Source organism: Anomaloglossus baeobatrachus, chromosome 11 (assembly GCF_048569485.1).
Source record: "Anomaloglossus baeobatrachus isolate aAnoBae1 chromosome 11, aAnoBae1.hap1, whole genome shotgun sequence".
Classification (NCBI taxonomy): Eukaryota; Metazoa; Chordata; class Amphibia; order Anura; family Aromobatidae; genus Anomaloglossus; species Anomaloglossus baeobatrachus.
In genome coordinates this window covers 85,406,799-85,423,190 of record NC_134363.1, presented here as the reverse complement: position 1 = coordinate 85,423,190, position 16,392 = coordinate 85,406,799, and the positions used below count along the sequence as shown (strand labels likewise).

Genomic DNA, 16,392 nt, shown 5'->3' with positions numbered 1-16,392 from the left:
CTAAGAGCAGTTCTACTATTCATATGTGAGGCCGTATGGCTTTTTGTTTTTTTCTTCATTTCCTGGTCTGTACTCACTGTAGCTTGGGAGCAGACCTCTGATTCCCAGGCTATAGTGTGACTGAACAGCTCTGCAGACTCAGCCATCTCAGTTCCACCATACTGTGCAGGGCGGATGGAGACTTCAGAGCTGGGAGAAAGCAAGTTTGATTGGGATGACAACTCAGAGGACTGGTGTTTTTTGGATGCGGTAGTTGAGGTGGCGGAGAGGGCACTTGTTGGACCACTTAAGATCCATTCAAGCATTTTCCTTTTTTGGCCATCATCTACTGTTGTTCCAGTTGTTCGTGGGAGTACATCGGATTGTCCACGGTAAGTAGTAGACATCTTACTTTTGCTGGAAGATGGTCTATCTTCAGCAGATGTTAATGGAGCTTTGCCACCTTCCCCACGGACAAACCCTTTTTTTCCTTTTCCAACACGCCTCTTCCCCTTTCCACCAGCATCTGTCATTTTGCCACTCATTTTGATTGCGACAAGATTGTGCACTTAAAATGTGGTAGTAAAAATTGAGAGGTGGTGTAGATTTCAGCGGTGGTCTTTATTAACAGCAGAATAAACAACAATAATTATCCCTGACAATGCAACTACGGCCCTTAAACTGGCAGCAGTGTTTGCTAGTATAATGGCTTAGTAACAATGAGTTTGAGTGTGCAATGCAGGCAGACGTGCTGCAAATATCTTTGCACTACTGGGACAATACAGAAGTCCAACAGCCACTTTTATGATGCCACTAAGTTCACTCAGTGTTTGCTAGTATAATGGCTTAGTAACAATGAGTTTGAGTGTGCAATGCAGGCAGACGTGCTGCAAATATCTTTGCACTAGTGGGACAATACATAAGTCCAACAGCCACTTTTATGATGCCACTACGTTCACTCAGTGTTTGCTAGTATAATGGCTTAGTAACAATGAGTTTGAGTGTGCAATGCAGGCAGACGTGCTGCAAATATCTTTGCACTAGTGGGACAATACAGAAGTCCAACAGCCACTTTTATGATGCCACTAAGTTCACTCAGTGTTTGCTAGTATAATGGCTTAGTAACAATGAGTTTGAGTGTGCAATGCAGGCAGACGTGCTGCAAATATCTTTGCACTAGTGGGACAATACAGAAGTCCAACAGCCACTTTTATGATGCCATTAAGTTCACTCAGTGTTTGCTAGTATAATGGCTTAGTAACAATGAGTTTGAGTGTGCAATGCAGGCAGACGTGCTGCAAATATCTTTGCACTAGTGGGACAATACAGAAGTCCAACAGCCACTTTTATGATGCCACTAAGTTCACTCAGTGTTTGCTAGTATAATGGCTTAGTAACAATGAGTTTGAGTGTGCAATGCAGGTAGACGTGCTGCAAATATCTTTGCACTAGTGGGACAATACAGAAGTCCAACAGCCACGTTTAGGATGCCACTAAGTTCACTCAGTGTTTGCTAGTATAATGGCTTAGTAACAATGAGTTTGAGCGTGCAATTTGGGGAGACTTAAACATAAGAAGCCCCTGTATCCCTATCCATTTCCAAAACTTGCAACGCGCCTCCACACCCAGTGTGGCACGTTAACATGTACATTTTAAACCATCTTAATTATAGCTCGGAGGTTGACCAAGCTATTAAAGAATATTTTCTCTTGAACGATAATGGGGAGGTGCAGGACACCACCTTGTGGTGCGCTCACATGGCCAATATTCAGGGCTATTTTATTAAGCAGCGCACAACAAAAAGACCAGGAACCAAACTTACATTGACCTTCATTACAAACTCACACTCCTTAAAAGATTAAACAAAGCTTCTTTTTTCGAGATCCTGTCAGGTAGAGATTTCCCAAATTTACAGGCAGATTCACAAATTGAACCTATTCAAATGTAGCGCCCCACGGGGCAGGTGTTTTAACCTATGCGTTTCCAGGCCAGGAGTGCAGATCCTCTGCGTCATCACGGGGTGGCCTGGCCCAGTTCCGTTACCCCGAGGTGTACAGAAAGGAGGGTTGGAGGGTAGTAGGGAGGATGGAGGTGGTAGTTGTAGGTTAGGAAAGTCTTTTTAAGATCATAACGCCACCTGTGCTACGCGGCCAGGGATTGGGGCCGCCGCTGTGGGTGCTGATGGTGAAGGTCACAGCCGGGATGGTGTCGCTCCCCACAGGCAGAGCGGGATTACCCCGGGGAGGATTAGGAGTAAAGACGAGGGTGGTAGTAGTCCACGTTGGCGCTGCAGCGTTGGGCGCCGACGCCAGTAAATACTCCAGCTGATCCCGGATAGTCGGCGGTCACCTCCGGTGCCCATGAAAGTCTTTTGGCAAAGTGTCTCTTGGTTGCTATCTGGAACTCGGGCCGAGCCTCTAGCTCCAAGTCAAGGGCCCACGAAGAGAGAGAAACACTAACTCCATTTGTCTGTGCTTGGTGTTATCCCAAGCTGTGCTCGGGAAGGTTCTGCTGTAAGTGTGTTGGCTGTGCCTACTTTTACCCCATGTGGTGCCCGCCCCCAGTTAGTTGTCCTAGCGACTGGGAAAGTCCAATGCTTCATGATGGCTAACTATCCTGTCTGCCCTAGTCCAACCCCCTGTGGGAAGGCACCTTGCTGTTGTATGTGTGTGTTTTGTGAACACACCGGCTTGTTAACCCCCTCCTAACCCGAGATAGATATTACCACTGAAAAGTGGTGTAATACCCTGTGGTGGCTGAAGCCCAGGGGCACCACACAAGCATGAACAGGCCTTAAAGGGAATCTGTCACCACTTTTTTGGCATATAAGCTGCAGCCACCACCACCGGGCTCTTTTATACAGCATTCTAACATGGTGTATATAAGAGTCCAGGCCGCTGTGAGAACATAAAAAACACTTTATAATACTTACCTAACGGTCGCACGGTTAGCCATGTGGGCGTCTCCGTTGTTTGGTGCCGGCGCCACCTCTTTTGGCCATCTTCGTCCTCTTTCTGAAGCGTGTGTGCATTACGTGTCTACGTCATACACACTCGCCGGTCCTGCGCAGGTGCACTACAATACTTTGATCTGCCCTGCTCAGGGAAGATCAAAGTGCGCCTGCTCAGGACCTGAATGCCGGCGAGTGTGGATGACGTCGGACGCGTCATGCACCCCGGCTACAGAAAAAGGAAGATGAAGATGGCCAAAAGAGGCGGCACCAGACAACGTGAAAACGTTAAAATGTTTCCACCCTATGTATTTGTATGATTTATATGCTAACTGCTTCAATCCCTCAATGCTACCGCACTTTCACACACCCAGTGCACTTCTTCCATATCAGTCCCTCTATCCTCCCCTCTCCTATATACTGCTTTCATGCTCTTTTCAAAATTTTAAACCATCCAGAACCATTCACTTCCACCATGCAAGATACACTCTCATAAATCTCTTAACCACATGCTCACTCTCTCTATTCTCCTTCTCCTTGTAGCAGGAGACATTGCACCTAATTCAGGCCCTTCTTATAATAGTAAGATCAATTCCTTCCCTGGTATACTCAGAAAACCTATAAATCTCATTACTATGCCTTGCATGCCTTCTGTCTCCTTTAACTGTGCCCTTTGGAACCCACAAACAGCATGTAACAAACTCTCCCTCACCCATGACTTTTTCCTTTCCAATTCCCTTAACCTCCTGGCTCTTACTGAGATCTGGATTCAGCAGTCAGACACCACTGCTGCTGCTGCTCTCTCATATGGTGGCCTACAATTTTCTCATACCCCTAGACTTTACAACAGATCAGGTGGAGGCGTTGGTCTGCTGCTTTCTCCAAACTCCACTTTTCAGGTCATCCCTCCTGTCCCCTCACTTATCTTACCTTCTTTTGAGGTCCACACTGTCAGGCTTTACAGGCCCTTCTCCCTACAAGTAGCAGTTGTCTTTCACCCTCCAAGCCCAACCCATCAGTTCTTGGATCATTTTGCCACCTGGCTTACACATTTCCCATCATGTAACCTCCCCACTCTTATCATGGGGGGCTTTTACATCCCTAGTGATGATCCCCTCTCCCCAGCTGTCGCTCATCTTTTATCTATAACCTCCTCTCTTGGCCTTTCACAATTAACTACCTCTCCTACGCATGAAGGTAGGCATACACTGGACCTGGTCTGCTCCCGTCTCTGCTCAGTGAATGATTTTACTAACTCTCATCTCCCACTGTCTGACCACAACCTTCTTTCATTCTTAGTCAAGAACTGTCAATCCATTCAGGACGTCCTCACTTACCACCCGTATAGGAATATACAGGCCATTAACACTCAGAAATCTCTGAAGAAGTTGCAGTCATCATTGACCCCAATCTCCTCACTCTCATGTCCTGACTCTGCTGTAAAATATTATAATGATAGCCTTGATAGCGTAAAATATTATAATGATAGCGCCCTGGATGAAGCTACACCTGCTACACACACAGCAACTCGGGACAGACAGCAGCAGCCCTGGCACAGATTGCAAACACGTTTTCTCCAGCGGTGCTCCAGGTGCGCTGAAAGTCTGTGCAGAACATCCAATCTAGCAGAAGATTTCATCCATTATAAGTTTATGCTCAAAACATACCATACTGCCCTTCACCTCTCCAAACAAGTATACTTCAACACCTTCATCATCTCTCTAGCCAACAATCCTAAACGACTCTTTGATACTTTCTACTCCCTCCTCTGATCAAGAGTTCTGGCCCCAACCACCAACCTCAGCACCGACAATCTGTCCAATTATTTTAAAGAAAAAAATTGACCATATACACCAGGAAATTTTGTCACAGCCTCATAACACCACACATTGTCTGCCCTTCTACACTTCATCTAGCTCATTTTCACTCTTTGATCCAGTTACAGAAAAAGAAGTTACTGGTGCCCTACTACCTGCACCAGTAAACCTATTCCCTCATATCTCCTTAAATCTATCAACCCAAGTTGTCACCACTGATATAACTAAAGAAGGGAATTTTGTTACTTACCGTAAATTCCTTTTCTTCTAGCTCTTATTGGGAGACCCAGACGATTGGGGTATAGCTACTGCCCTCCGGAGGCCACACAAAGCACTACACCAAAAGTGCAAGGCCCCTCCCCTTCTGGCTATACCCCCCCGTGGTATCACGGGTACTCCAGTTTTAGTGCCAAAGCAAGAAGGAGGAAGCCAACAACTGGTTTAAACAAATTAACTCCGAGTAACATCGGAGAACTGAAAAACCGTTCAACATGAACAACATGTGTACCCGCAAACAGCAAAAACAATCCCGAAGGACAACAGGGCGGGTGCTGGGTCTCCCAATAAGAGCTAGAAGAAAAGGAATTTACGGTAAGTAACAAAATTCCCTTCTTCTTCAGCGCTCTATTGGGAGACCCAGACGATTGGGACGTCCAAAAGCTGTCCCTGGGTGGGTAAAGAAATACCTCATGTTAGAGCTGCAAAACAGCCCCCCCCTACGGGGATGTCACTGCCGCCTGCAGGACTCTTCTACCTAAGCTGGCATCCGCCGAAGCATAGGTATGCACCTGATAATGCTTGGTGAAAGTGTGCAGACTCGACCAGGTAGCTGCCTGACACACCTGTTGAGCCGAAGCCTGGTGCCGTAATGCCCAGGACGCACCCACGGCTCTGGTTGAGTGGGCTTTTAGCCCTGAAGGAACCGGAAGCCCAGCAGAACGGTAGGCCTCTATAATTGGTTCTTTGATCCATCGAGCCAAGGTGGCTTTAGAAGCCTGCAACCCCTTGCGCGGACCGGCGACAAGGACAAAAAGTGCATCGGAACGGCGCATGGGCGCCGTGCGGGAAATGTAGATCCTGAGTGCTCTCACCAGATCTAGCAAACGCAAGTCCTTTTCATACCGGTGAACCGGATGAGGATAAAAGGAAGGCAAGGATATATCCTGATTAAGATGAAACGAGGATACGACTTTAGGGAGAAACTCCGGAATGGGGCGCAGCACTACCTTGTCCTGGTGGAACACCAAGAAGGGAGCCTTGGATGACAGAGCTGCCAGCTCAGACACTCGCCGAAGCGATGTGATCGCAACAAGAAACGCCACTTTCTGTGACAGGCGAGAAAAAGAAACTTCTTTGAGAGGCTCAAAAGGCGGCTTCTGGAGAGCCACTAGTACTCTGTTCAGATCCCATGGATCCAACGGCCGCTTGTACGGGGGCACAATATGACAGACCCCCTGCAGGAACGTGCGCACCTTAGGAAGACGTGCTAGACGCTTCTGAAAAAACACGGATAGTGCCGAGACTTGCCCTTTAAGGGAGCTGAGCGACAAGCCCTTTTCCAACCCTGATTGCAGGAAAGACAGAAAAGTGGGCAATGCAAATGGCCAGGGAGACACTCCCTGAGCAGAGCACCAGGTTAAGAAAATCTTCCACGTTCTGTGGTAGATCTTAGCAGAAGTTGACTTCCTAGCTTGTCTCATTGTGGCTACCACTCCCTGGGATAAGCCTGTTGACGATAGGATCCAGGACTCAATGGCCACACAGTCAGGTTCAGGGCCGCAGAATTCTGATGGAAAAACGGCCCTTGAGACAGCAGGTCTGGACGGTCTGGAAGTGACCACGGTCGGCCGACCGTGAGATGCCACAGATCCGGATACCACGATCTCCTCGGCCAGTCTGGGGCGACGAGTATGATGCGGCTGCAATCGGATCTGATCTTGCGTAATACTCTGGGCAAGAGTGCCAGAGGCGGGAATACATATGGGAGGCGGAACTGCGACCAATCTTGCACCAAGGCGTCTGCCGCCAGAACTCTTTGATCGCGCGACCGCGCCATGAATGCCGGGACCTTGTTGTTGTGCCGAGACGCCATTAGGTCGACGTCCGGCACCCCCCAGCGGCGACAGATTTCTTGAAACACGTCCGGGTGAAGGGACCATTCCCCTGCGTCCATACCCTGGCGACTGAGGAAGTCTGCTTCCCAGTTTTCTACGCCTGGGATGTGAACCGCGGAGATGGTGGATGCTGTGTCCTCCACCCAATTCAGAATGCGCCGGACTTCCTGAAAGGCTTGCCGGCTGCGCGTCCCTCCTTGGTGGTTGATGTATGCCACCGCTGTGGAGTTGTCCGACTGGATTCGGATCTGCTTTCCTTCCAGCCACTGTTGAAAGGCTAGTAGGGCAAGATACACTGCCCTGATTTCCAGAACATTGATCTGAAGGGTGGACTCTTGCGGAGTCCACGTCCCCTGAGCCCTGTGGTGTAGAAACACTGCTCCCCACCCCGACAGACTCGCATCTGTCGTGACCACTGCCCAGGATGGGGGCAGGAAGGATCTTCCCTGAGACAATGAGGTGGGAAGGAGCCACCATTGTAGAGAGTCCTTGGCCGTCTGGGAAAGAGAGACTTTCCTGTCTAGGGAAGTCGTCTTCCCGTCCCATTGGCGGAGAATGTCCCATTGAAGTGGACGCAGATGAAACTGCGCAAAGGGAACTGCTTCCATGGCTGCCACCATCTTCCCTAGGAAGTGCATGAGGCGCCGTAAGGGGTGCGACTGACCCTGAAGGAGAGATTGCACCCCTGTCTGTAGGGACCGCTGCTTGTTTAGCGGAAGCTTCACTCTCGCTGCTCGAGTATGGAACTCCATGCCAAGATACGTTAGTGACTGTGTCGGTGACAGATTTGACTTTGGAAAGTTGATGATCCATCCAAAAGTCTGGAGAGTCTCCAGCGTAGCCTGTAGACTGAGTTGGCATGCCTCTTGAGAGGGTGCCTTGACAAGTAGATCGTCTAGGTAAGGGATCACCGAGTGTCCCTGAGAGTGCAAGACTGCTACCACCGCCGCCATGACCTTGGTGAAGACCCGGGGGGCTGTCGCCAGACCGAATGGCAGAGCTGCGAACTGAAGATGGTCGTCTCCTATCACAAAACGTAGAAAACGTTGATGTTCTGTAGCAATTGGCACGTGGAGATAAGCATCTTTGATGTCTATTGAGGCAAGGAAGTCTCCTTGAGACATTGAGGCAATGACAGAACGGAGGGTTTCCATCCGGAACCGTCTGGCGTGCACATGTTTGTTGAGCAGTTTTAGGTCCAGAACAGGACGGAACGAGCCGTCCTTTTTTGGCACCACAAAGAGATTGGAGTAAAACCCTCTCCCTTGTTCCTGAGACGGTACAGGAACCACTACTCCTTCCGCTCTTAGGGAGTCCACCGCCTGCCGCAGGACATCTACACGGTCTGGATGTGGGGAGGTTCTGAAGAACCGAGCTGGAGGACGAGAACTGAACTCGATTCTGTACCTGCGCGACAAAATGTCTGTCACCCACCGGTCTTTGACCTGTGACATCCAAGTGTCGTAAAAGCGGGAGAGCCTGCCCCCGACCGGAGATGCGGAGGGAGGGGACTGGAAGTCATGAGGTAGCCGCTTTGGAAGCGGTTCCTCCATTTGCTTTCTTGGGGCGTGAGTGAGCCCGCCAGGAATCTGAGTTTCTTTGCGTCCTCTGAGTCCCTTTGGACGAGGAGAATTGTGTTTTGCCCGAACCTCGAAAGGACTGAAACTTCTGCTGCCACTTTCTCTGCTGAGGTTTGCTTGATCTGGGCTGGGGTAAAGAGGAGTCTTTACCCTTGGACTGTTTAATGATGTCAGCCAATGGCTCGCCAAACAGTCTATCTCTATATAAAGGCAAGCTGGTTAAACATTTTTTGGAACCAGCATCTGCTTTCCAGTCCTTTAACCACAATGCCCTGCGCAAAACTACCGAATTGGCAGACGCCATTGAGGTGCGGCTGGTAGATTCTAGGACCGCATTGATAGCGTAAGAGGCAAACGCAGACATCTGCGAGGTAAGGGACGCCACTTGCGGCACCGCTGGATGTATGATAGCATCCACTTTTGCTAAACCAGCTGAAATAGCTTGGAGTGCCCATACGGCTGCGAATGCTGGAGCAAACGACGCGCCGATAGCTTCATAGACAGATTTTAACCAAAGGTCCATCTGTCTGTCATTGGCATCCTTAAGTGAAGCGCCATCCTCCACTGCAACTATGGATCTAGCTGCAAGCTTGGAAATCGGGGGGTCCACCTTTGGACACTGGGTCCAGCGCTTGACCACATCAGGGGGGAAAGGATAACGTGTATCCTTAGAACGTTTAGAGAAACGCTTTTCTGGATGAGCGTCGTGTTTCTGGATTGATTCTCTGAAGTCAGAGTGATCCAACAGAGCACTTAATTTACGCTTGGGATAGAGGAAACGAAACTTCTCCTGCTCTGCCCTGCCTCTTCTGCTGAAGGGGCTGGGGGAGAAATATCTAACAGCCTATTGATGGCTGAGATAAGATCGTTTACCATGGCGTCCCCATCCGGGGTATCCAGATTGAGAGGGGTTCCAGGATTAGACTCCTGATCACTCTCTTCAGACACATCACAGGGAGACTGATTGCGCTGAGACCCTGAGCAGTGTGATGACGTTGAGGGTCTTTCCCAGCGAGCCCGCTTGGGGTGGCTGGGGCAATCATCTGAGTCATTATACTCATCCTGAGAAGCCGGGGACCCCCTTGCAGTCTGGATTAAATCCAACTGCGGAGGATTAGAGGACATAGACCTCGCCGTGTCCATAGACTGAGCCCCAGGCATGGATTGCAAAGTTTCCAGGATTTTTGCCATAGTCACAGACATATTAACCGCAAAAACTGCAAAGTCTGTCCCTGACACCGGGGCAGGACTTACAGGCGTCTCAGCCTGGGTCACTATCTCTCCTGACTCCGGCTGGCGAAGCAGCACCGGATCTGAGCATTGCACACAATGGGGGTCCTTGGAGCCTGCTGGTAGAGCAGCCCCACATGCAGCACACGCAGTGCACACAGCCCTAGCCTTGGCAGCTTTGCGTCTTGTGGATGACATGTTGCTGCCTCCTCAGAGCGATCTGGGGTATTCAGCCAGGAAGCGACCTCACAGTGCAAGAAATCAATAAATATCTATGTCCAGTGACACAGTACACTAATACACAGTAAGGCACTAGAGGGGCCAGCTGAAAAGCCGCTTACCGCCCGCTTAAGAGCGGGTGTGTGGTCTCCCAAAGCCCCTCAGTCTAGGTCTCCCAGAGCCTTGCGTCCTTCCTCCAGCCAGACATGCATGTAATGGCTGCCGGCGTCCTGAGAGAGGAAGGGGGGCGGGCCCTGGGCGTTCCTGACCAAGAGCGGGAAGCCTGCTTCCCTCTGTGCCTAGTGAGAGGGCTGGAGCATGTAAATCAGGCTCCAGCCCTCCTCGCTGCCGTGAAACAGCGTCTCTCCCCTACCCTGATTGACAGGGTGGGGGCGGGAACGATCGGAGCTGCCGGCGTCCTAGGCCCAAAAACCGGGGACTAGAGTTATAAACGCCGCCGCCGTAAAAGCGCGGTCGGCGTATCCCCGGCGCACCACAAGTCACAGCAGCGCCGCCCGGTCCAGTGAGGGTCGGCGCTGCGTTCCCAGAACACAAAGTCCCCCAGATAACTGTAGGAACACCAGCTCAGTGTACGGTCCCCGGCGCACTACAACACCCAGCCAGCCCGGGGTGTGTCTGTGCCTGCCGGGGACACAGAGTACCTGTATGATGCAGGGCCCGGTCCCTGATGGTACTCCTGCTCGGCATCCACCAGGTGCTATGGGTCTGTGGATGGAGCCCGGCGTCAGAGCTTTGAGGCCGGCAGGATCCCACTTCCACAGAGCCCCCAAGGGGATGTGGAAGGAAAACAGCATGTGAGGCTCCAGCCCTGTACCAGCAATAGGTACCTCAACCTTACAACACCATCCAGGGGTGAGAAGGGAGCATGCTGGGGGCCCTATATGGGCCCTCTTTTCTTCCATCCGAACTAGTCAGCAGCTACTGCTGACTAAAATCTGTGGAGCTATGCATGGAATGTCTGACCTCCTTCGCACACAAAGCTAAAACTGGAGTACCCGTGATACCACGGGGGGGTATAGCCAGAAGGGGAGGGGCCTTGCACTTTTGGTGTAGTGCTTTGTGTGGCCTCCGGAGGGCAGTAGCTATACCCCAATCGTCTGGGTCTCCCAATAGAGCGCTGAAGAAATATTCAATCTCTCCTCTCCTCTGGTGTCTTTCCCTCCTCCTTCAAACATGCCAGCATACACCCATTACTTAAAAAATCATCCCTGGACCAAAACTGTGCCACTAATTACAGGCTAGTCTCTAATTTCCCCTTCATCTCCAAACTCCTGGAATTCTTGGTCCACTTCCATCTAATCCGCTATCAGATAACTCTCTCCTCAACCCTCTACAATCCAGTTACCGCTCCTTACACTCTACTGAAACTGCTCTTACTTAAGTCTCTAATGATCTACTAACAGCTGAATCTAACAGTCACCACTCCCTGCTGATTCACCTGGCTCTCTCCTGCATTTGATACTGTGGATCACCAGTTCCTCCTCACTATAGTCCGCTCTATCGGGCTCAAGGACACCGCTCTCTCTTGGTTCTTCTCCTATGTCTCTGACTGCTCCGTTACTGTATCTTTTTCCTGCTCCTCTTCCTCTCCTCTTCCCCTTGCAATTGGGGTTCCTCAGGGTTCGGTCCTAGGCTACCTCCTTTTCTTTCTATACACTTTCCCTATTGGGCAAACCATCAGCAGATTTTGTTTCCAGTACCATTTCAAAGCTCATGACACTCAAGTGTATACATCGTCTCCTGACATCACCCCTGTATTATTACAAAATACTAGCAATTGTCTGTCCGCCTGTCTCCAAAATCATGTCCTCTTTCCATCTAAAACTGAACCTGTCAAAAACAGAACTTTTCATGTTTCCTCCCTCTACCAACCTTCCCAAACCCAATATTACCTTTTCTGTGTGTGGTTCTACCATTACGCTCCAGCATCATGCCCACTGTCTTGGGGGAAATGTCCCAAGCGTGACGTGTTTCCCTCAATTATACGTTGGGGTTCATGAGGAGGTAAAATTAAGGCACAATTGCCTGCGGGATAAACATTCAAATTAAGAACCCCCATTTTATGCAAATAAAGTCCAGTACAAACCCAAAACCTAAATTAGTGCACATATACCATTATTCTCTGGAGCTGCACATATGGCAGGATGAATCACCCAGTGATGTGCATGTGGCAAACACCCACCATACTGCCGAATCTGATGTTTATATCCTTAATAACAGATGTCATACAGCAATTATTGAAGGACTTTAGGGACAATTGTCTGAGGGACAGCCATTGTGGAATGGGGGCACCACCTGAACCCAAGGGTGCGTGTAACTGAATTGTTATATATCTATTGATAGGTAGTGGATAGCTTTCTTCTAGGGATCAGTTAGCTTTATTTTCCCCATCATATCAAATGTATCTGATTTTTTTTTTTGGTCAACTCCTATCTATATTATCTAATAGAGGTTTTCTATCTGGGATATTCTATGTTGTATGTCTTTGTGTGTCTACATTTTGTGGGATGTTGTGAATATTTTAAATGAATTAATAAAGTTGTATTTTTAATATATGTAATTAAGATAGATTCTGTCAGGAAATGTTGGATTTACTGCCTTGTGTTTTTCGAGCTCTTTCGTGGCATAGAAGCTCTGGCTGTGCTATTACAACACTAAATTGATTTGTGATGGGCTCTGAGGATTTTAATCGCAGCAGAAAAATTCACTCCTGTCATAAAATAGGAAAGTGTACTACCTTAGGCCTCTGCCACACTCACGTGAAAATCACGCAAGTGCCGAGAGACACGTATTTCCCCTGCATGTTGCGTGCAGGTAAGTACATGTCTCTGGTACGTGCGGGCTACGTGTGTTCTACGTGTGCTATCCGCGATAGCACACGTAGAACCGGTAATTTACATACTCACGTGGTCCTTCCTGCTGTCCGCGCTGCTGTCCGTGGTGCTGATCCTCGGTCTCCAGCCCTCTCGTCTCCCCGCTGCTGCTGCTGCCAGGCAGTGAAGTGAATATTAAATGAGAATAATGAGCGGCGGTCGGCAGCAAAAGGCAGCAGCGGCAGGGACAGGAGGGCTGGAGATGGTGAGTAAATGTTTTGTTTTTATTTCACTGACACATGTGTTTTCTCCGACGCGTGTCACACGGGACCGCATCCACATTACACCCGTGTGGTACGGGTGCGGGCCGTGTGACACCCGTGCTGCCGGAGAAAACACTGACATGTCAGTGTTTAGAAAAACGCACACACGTACAAACGCACACGGACACACGTTCCGTGTGGTTTTACGTGTGTGTGCCTGCTACAATAGGGTAGCATTGCTTACGTTTCTCCGTGCCGCCGGTACGTGCAAAAAATGACAAACACGTGCCGGCGGCACGGATGTGTGTCGCAGGCCTTAGGCAGGGAAATGTGTTACCTTCTAAAGAAGCTGCAGGAAACACCTGTTGTCTGTATACTCACTTATCATAAGTGAATTTATGTTTTCTCCCTTGGCCAGGAGCTTTGGTTTGCACCAACACACAAATAAGACTGTACAATTCATGGGAACATTTATAAGATAATCTCAGCACAAGAACATTTTTCTTAACACGTTGAATTGTGGAACTTACTATTATTACAAAACCTATTATTTAAAATGTACTTTGTTTGTGGGGCAATGTTTTTGTAACATGGGGCAGCCAGTTAAAGCAATTCATCCAAAGTGAATCATGAAGTATTCAAATTCACTGATTTTTTTTGCAAAATTATGAAAATTCATAGCAGATTGATTTGTTTTGAATCAATTTGCTCATCTTTAATTATCAGCCCAAATTATGCCGACATCTTGATCTGTATTGCTGGATATTTTTGGTGAGCAATCAAACATTACTATATAATCTGCTGATATCAGTATAAGGTATAATACTGATGAAGGGCAACTGATTATGACGCAAATGGGCCTGAATTAAGTTATTGGGGTTACAAAGCTTGCAATGTTTTTGACCTGTGGACTGTTATATTATTTTATAATAATATTAATTTAGAATTTGCAATTGATCATTTTAATATAGTGCTAGAGATAAATAAATAACATTCAATGATCTTTACATCTCAAATATAAATGAAACAAGTTTTACACACCAAGCCCACCTGCAGTTTCATTATCATCTGCTGTTGTCATCTTTTCAACTTCTTGCTTTCTCTTGATTTCAAACCGGCGAGAGAACCCAGCTTTAGGCTTCCACATTTCTTGTAACACAAGGGGTCGTTCATGGTCCCCAACAATGCGCAGGTATTCCATTTTCCATTCACCTTCATGTCCTACAAAACGCCCTACGACATCACAAAGAACAAATGCTTCTGTATCTGAATCTGCCACAGCATATCTTTCCAGAGCCTCTATGACGAGTTCCCGTGCCATGGATCGAGGTGTAGCTAGAACACTTTTGTAGTTGGTGCCAGATGAAATGTCATCTCCAAATATTTTGAGAATGCCAGGCAAATTCTTCTGGCTGGAAAGCTCAACCAAATCTTCTGGCACTGAGTCAATAATCTCTGACAGTTTCTTCTCACTGGCCCAACGCCCTGCTGCACTACCAGCACTAATACTACCAGTCATAAGTATTGTACCACGGTGAAAGATGTTAGACAGACGTTTGTGACGATTGTTTCTATTCTTTGTTGGTTGACGTAACTCTACTGTCTCATTGCTACGACTTGCTGTATCTGATGAAGTAGACCTGTAAAGTACAAGACATTGAAATTTTTATTATTTTGCCAAATAAAATTTATTTTTAAGGTATTGATATGGATATAGTGGTCTTATCACCGTAAAATGAACCGTGTATGTTATCCAAAAACAAGGGCAACATGGTTTTATCCCATAAGTACTTTAGTAATTGTCATAAAGCTTTCCCTTGATTCAAAGCACAAGCAACTTTCCCTACTGTGCACAGAGTGAGGTGATGGGTTTGAAGACTGAAAATGCTTTGCCAAGTAGAAATTTGTTTAAAAAATTATTTAGTGGTTCTCTTTGACCTTTCAAATTTTATTGTCTCTACACCTGCGGTTTGTTGCATCATATTGGCATCAGCTATCATGTCAAACCACATTTAAACATCATTGTGTTTAAAGAGGACCAGATGGAAAATAACATACAGTAAATTTTAAATGAAACAGGCAAAAAGTCAAGGACAACCTGACATAATCTTAACAAAAACACAACACTAATCAGGCAAATATCTTATACTTGTTTTTTTTTTTTTTTTACTTTTGCATGTTTTACTTTTAAGATTGTAAATTATCATTTCCATTTAAACTTTAAATGTTATAAATCTTAGAATAAATGAAAGTATGTTGAAAGGAAGCTATATGTAAAAAAAAAACTAGTAAAGCTAAATTCTCTACTCAAAGGTAGGTGTACTAGACAATTGTTACTTGCCAGAAACTCAATAGCCTTCTCTGTTGTTCCCAGTTTCAAGGTCTTGCGGAAATAATACAGCACAAGGTCCCCACCCCTCCAACTTCCTGTCATTCCATTCTTTCATTATCTACCATATGACTATGTTACAGGATGGAGGAAAGGTCGTGAAATTAAATCACAATGTTATGTTACAAAATATTAACGTAAAAAATAACCACTAAGTATAGGTTTTATCTAGCCTGACTATACAATAGAAATTAAAATATTACACAGGTCAACACAAAAAAATCATCAGCAAAGGTAATATGTTTGTTTTACGGAGTTTGATGTGCTGATTCCAAAAATATGTTTAGTTTTGCTCTATCACATAAAGTTTCTGAGATAGAAGTATTTTTGTTATTATGTTATTTCTGCATTTTCAATGTATGCTGGGCACCTCATGTGAAATGCTCAAGTTGTTCAAATGGTCTTCCTGACTGGTTGAATATGATGAAATTTGCTGTTCCCATGATTTGGAGAGAACCCAAAAATCATAGTGATGACTGCTACTTTTGTTTTGTGAAACTGAAGGGTTTTTCTACAAAGAACAAACATAAGATTAATTACCCTGAACTTGAATCTGCGATTAGGTCACTGCCCCATGATGGTACCTTGCCAGTTCCTGTACCTCCATTCTCTGTATTGGAAGAAAATGAAGTTGAATATGAAGACTATAGAGCTGAAGCTACTGGTGAAGACATGGAGACCTCAAGTCAAGATGAGTATGTAGTATGTAAGTAGCTTTAATCAACAAACTTAAATGATCTCATCAGGACCTTTTCATTGTCAAAAGATAAAACTGAACTTCTTGCATCTACATTGAAACAGAAGAATCTTCTTCATGATGATGTCAAAGTGTGTCATTACCGAAACAGAAGTAACACTTTAACACAATTTTTCACAGTTAATGGAACAATGGTGTACTGTAACAATGTGAATGACCTCTTTTAAGAACTGAATCAAGAGTATTTTGTTGCAGATTGGAAATTGTTTATTAACTCATCCCAGAGACGTTTGAAAGCAGTAATGCTTCACAATGGAAAT

General features: G+C 46.8%; 1 protein-coding gene across 2 annotated transcripts in view; it reads right to left on the bottom strand.

The window, feature by feature from the left end:
• Positions 1–16,392, bottom strand: part of RASIP1 (Ras interacting protein 1) — a 1,579,933-nt gene that overhangs the window by 1,225,254 nt on the left and 338,287 nt on the right. For both annotated transcript variants that reach the window (XM_075328610.1, XM_075328611.1), the window contains exon 3: positions 14,037–14,626. In XM_075328610.1, coding sequence (XP_075184725.1) covers positions 14,037–14,626 — 590 coding nt within the window. The remainder of the gene's footprint in view (positions 1–14,036; positions 14,627–16,392) is intronic.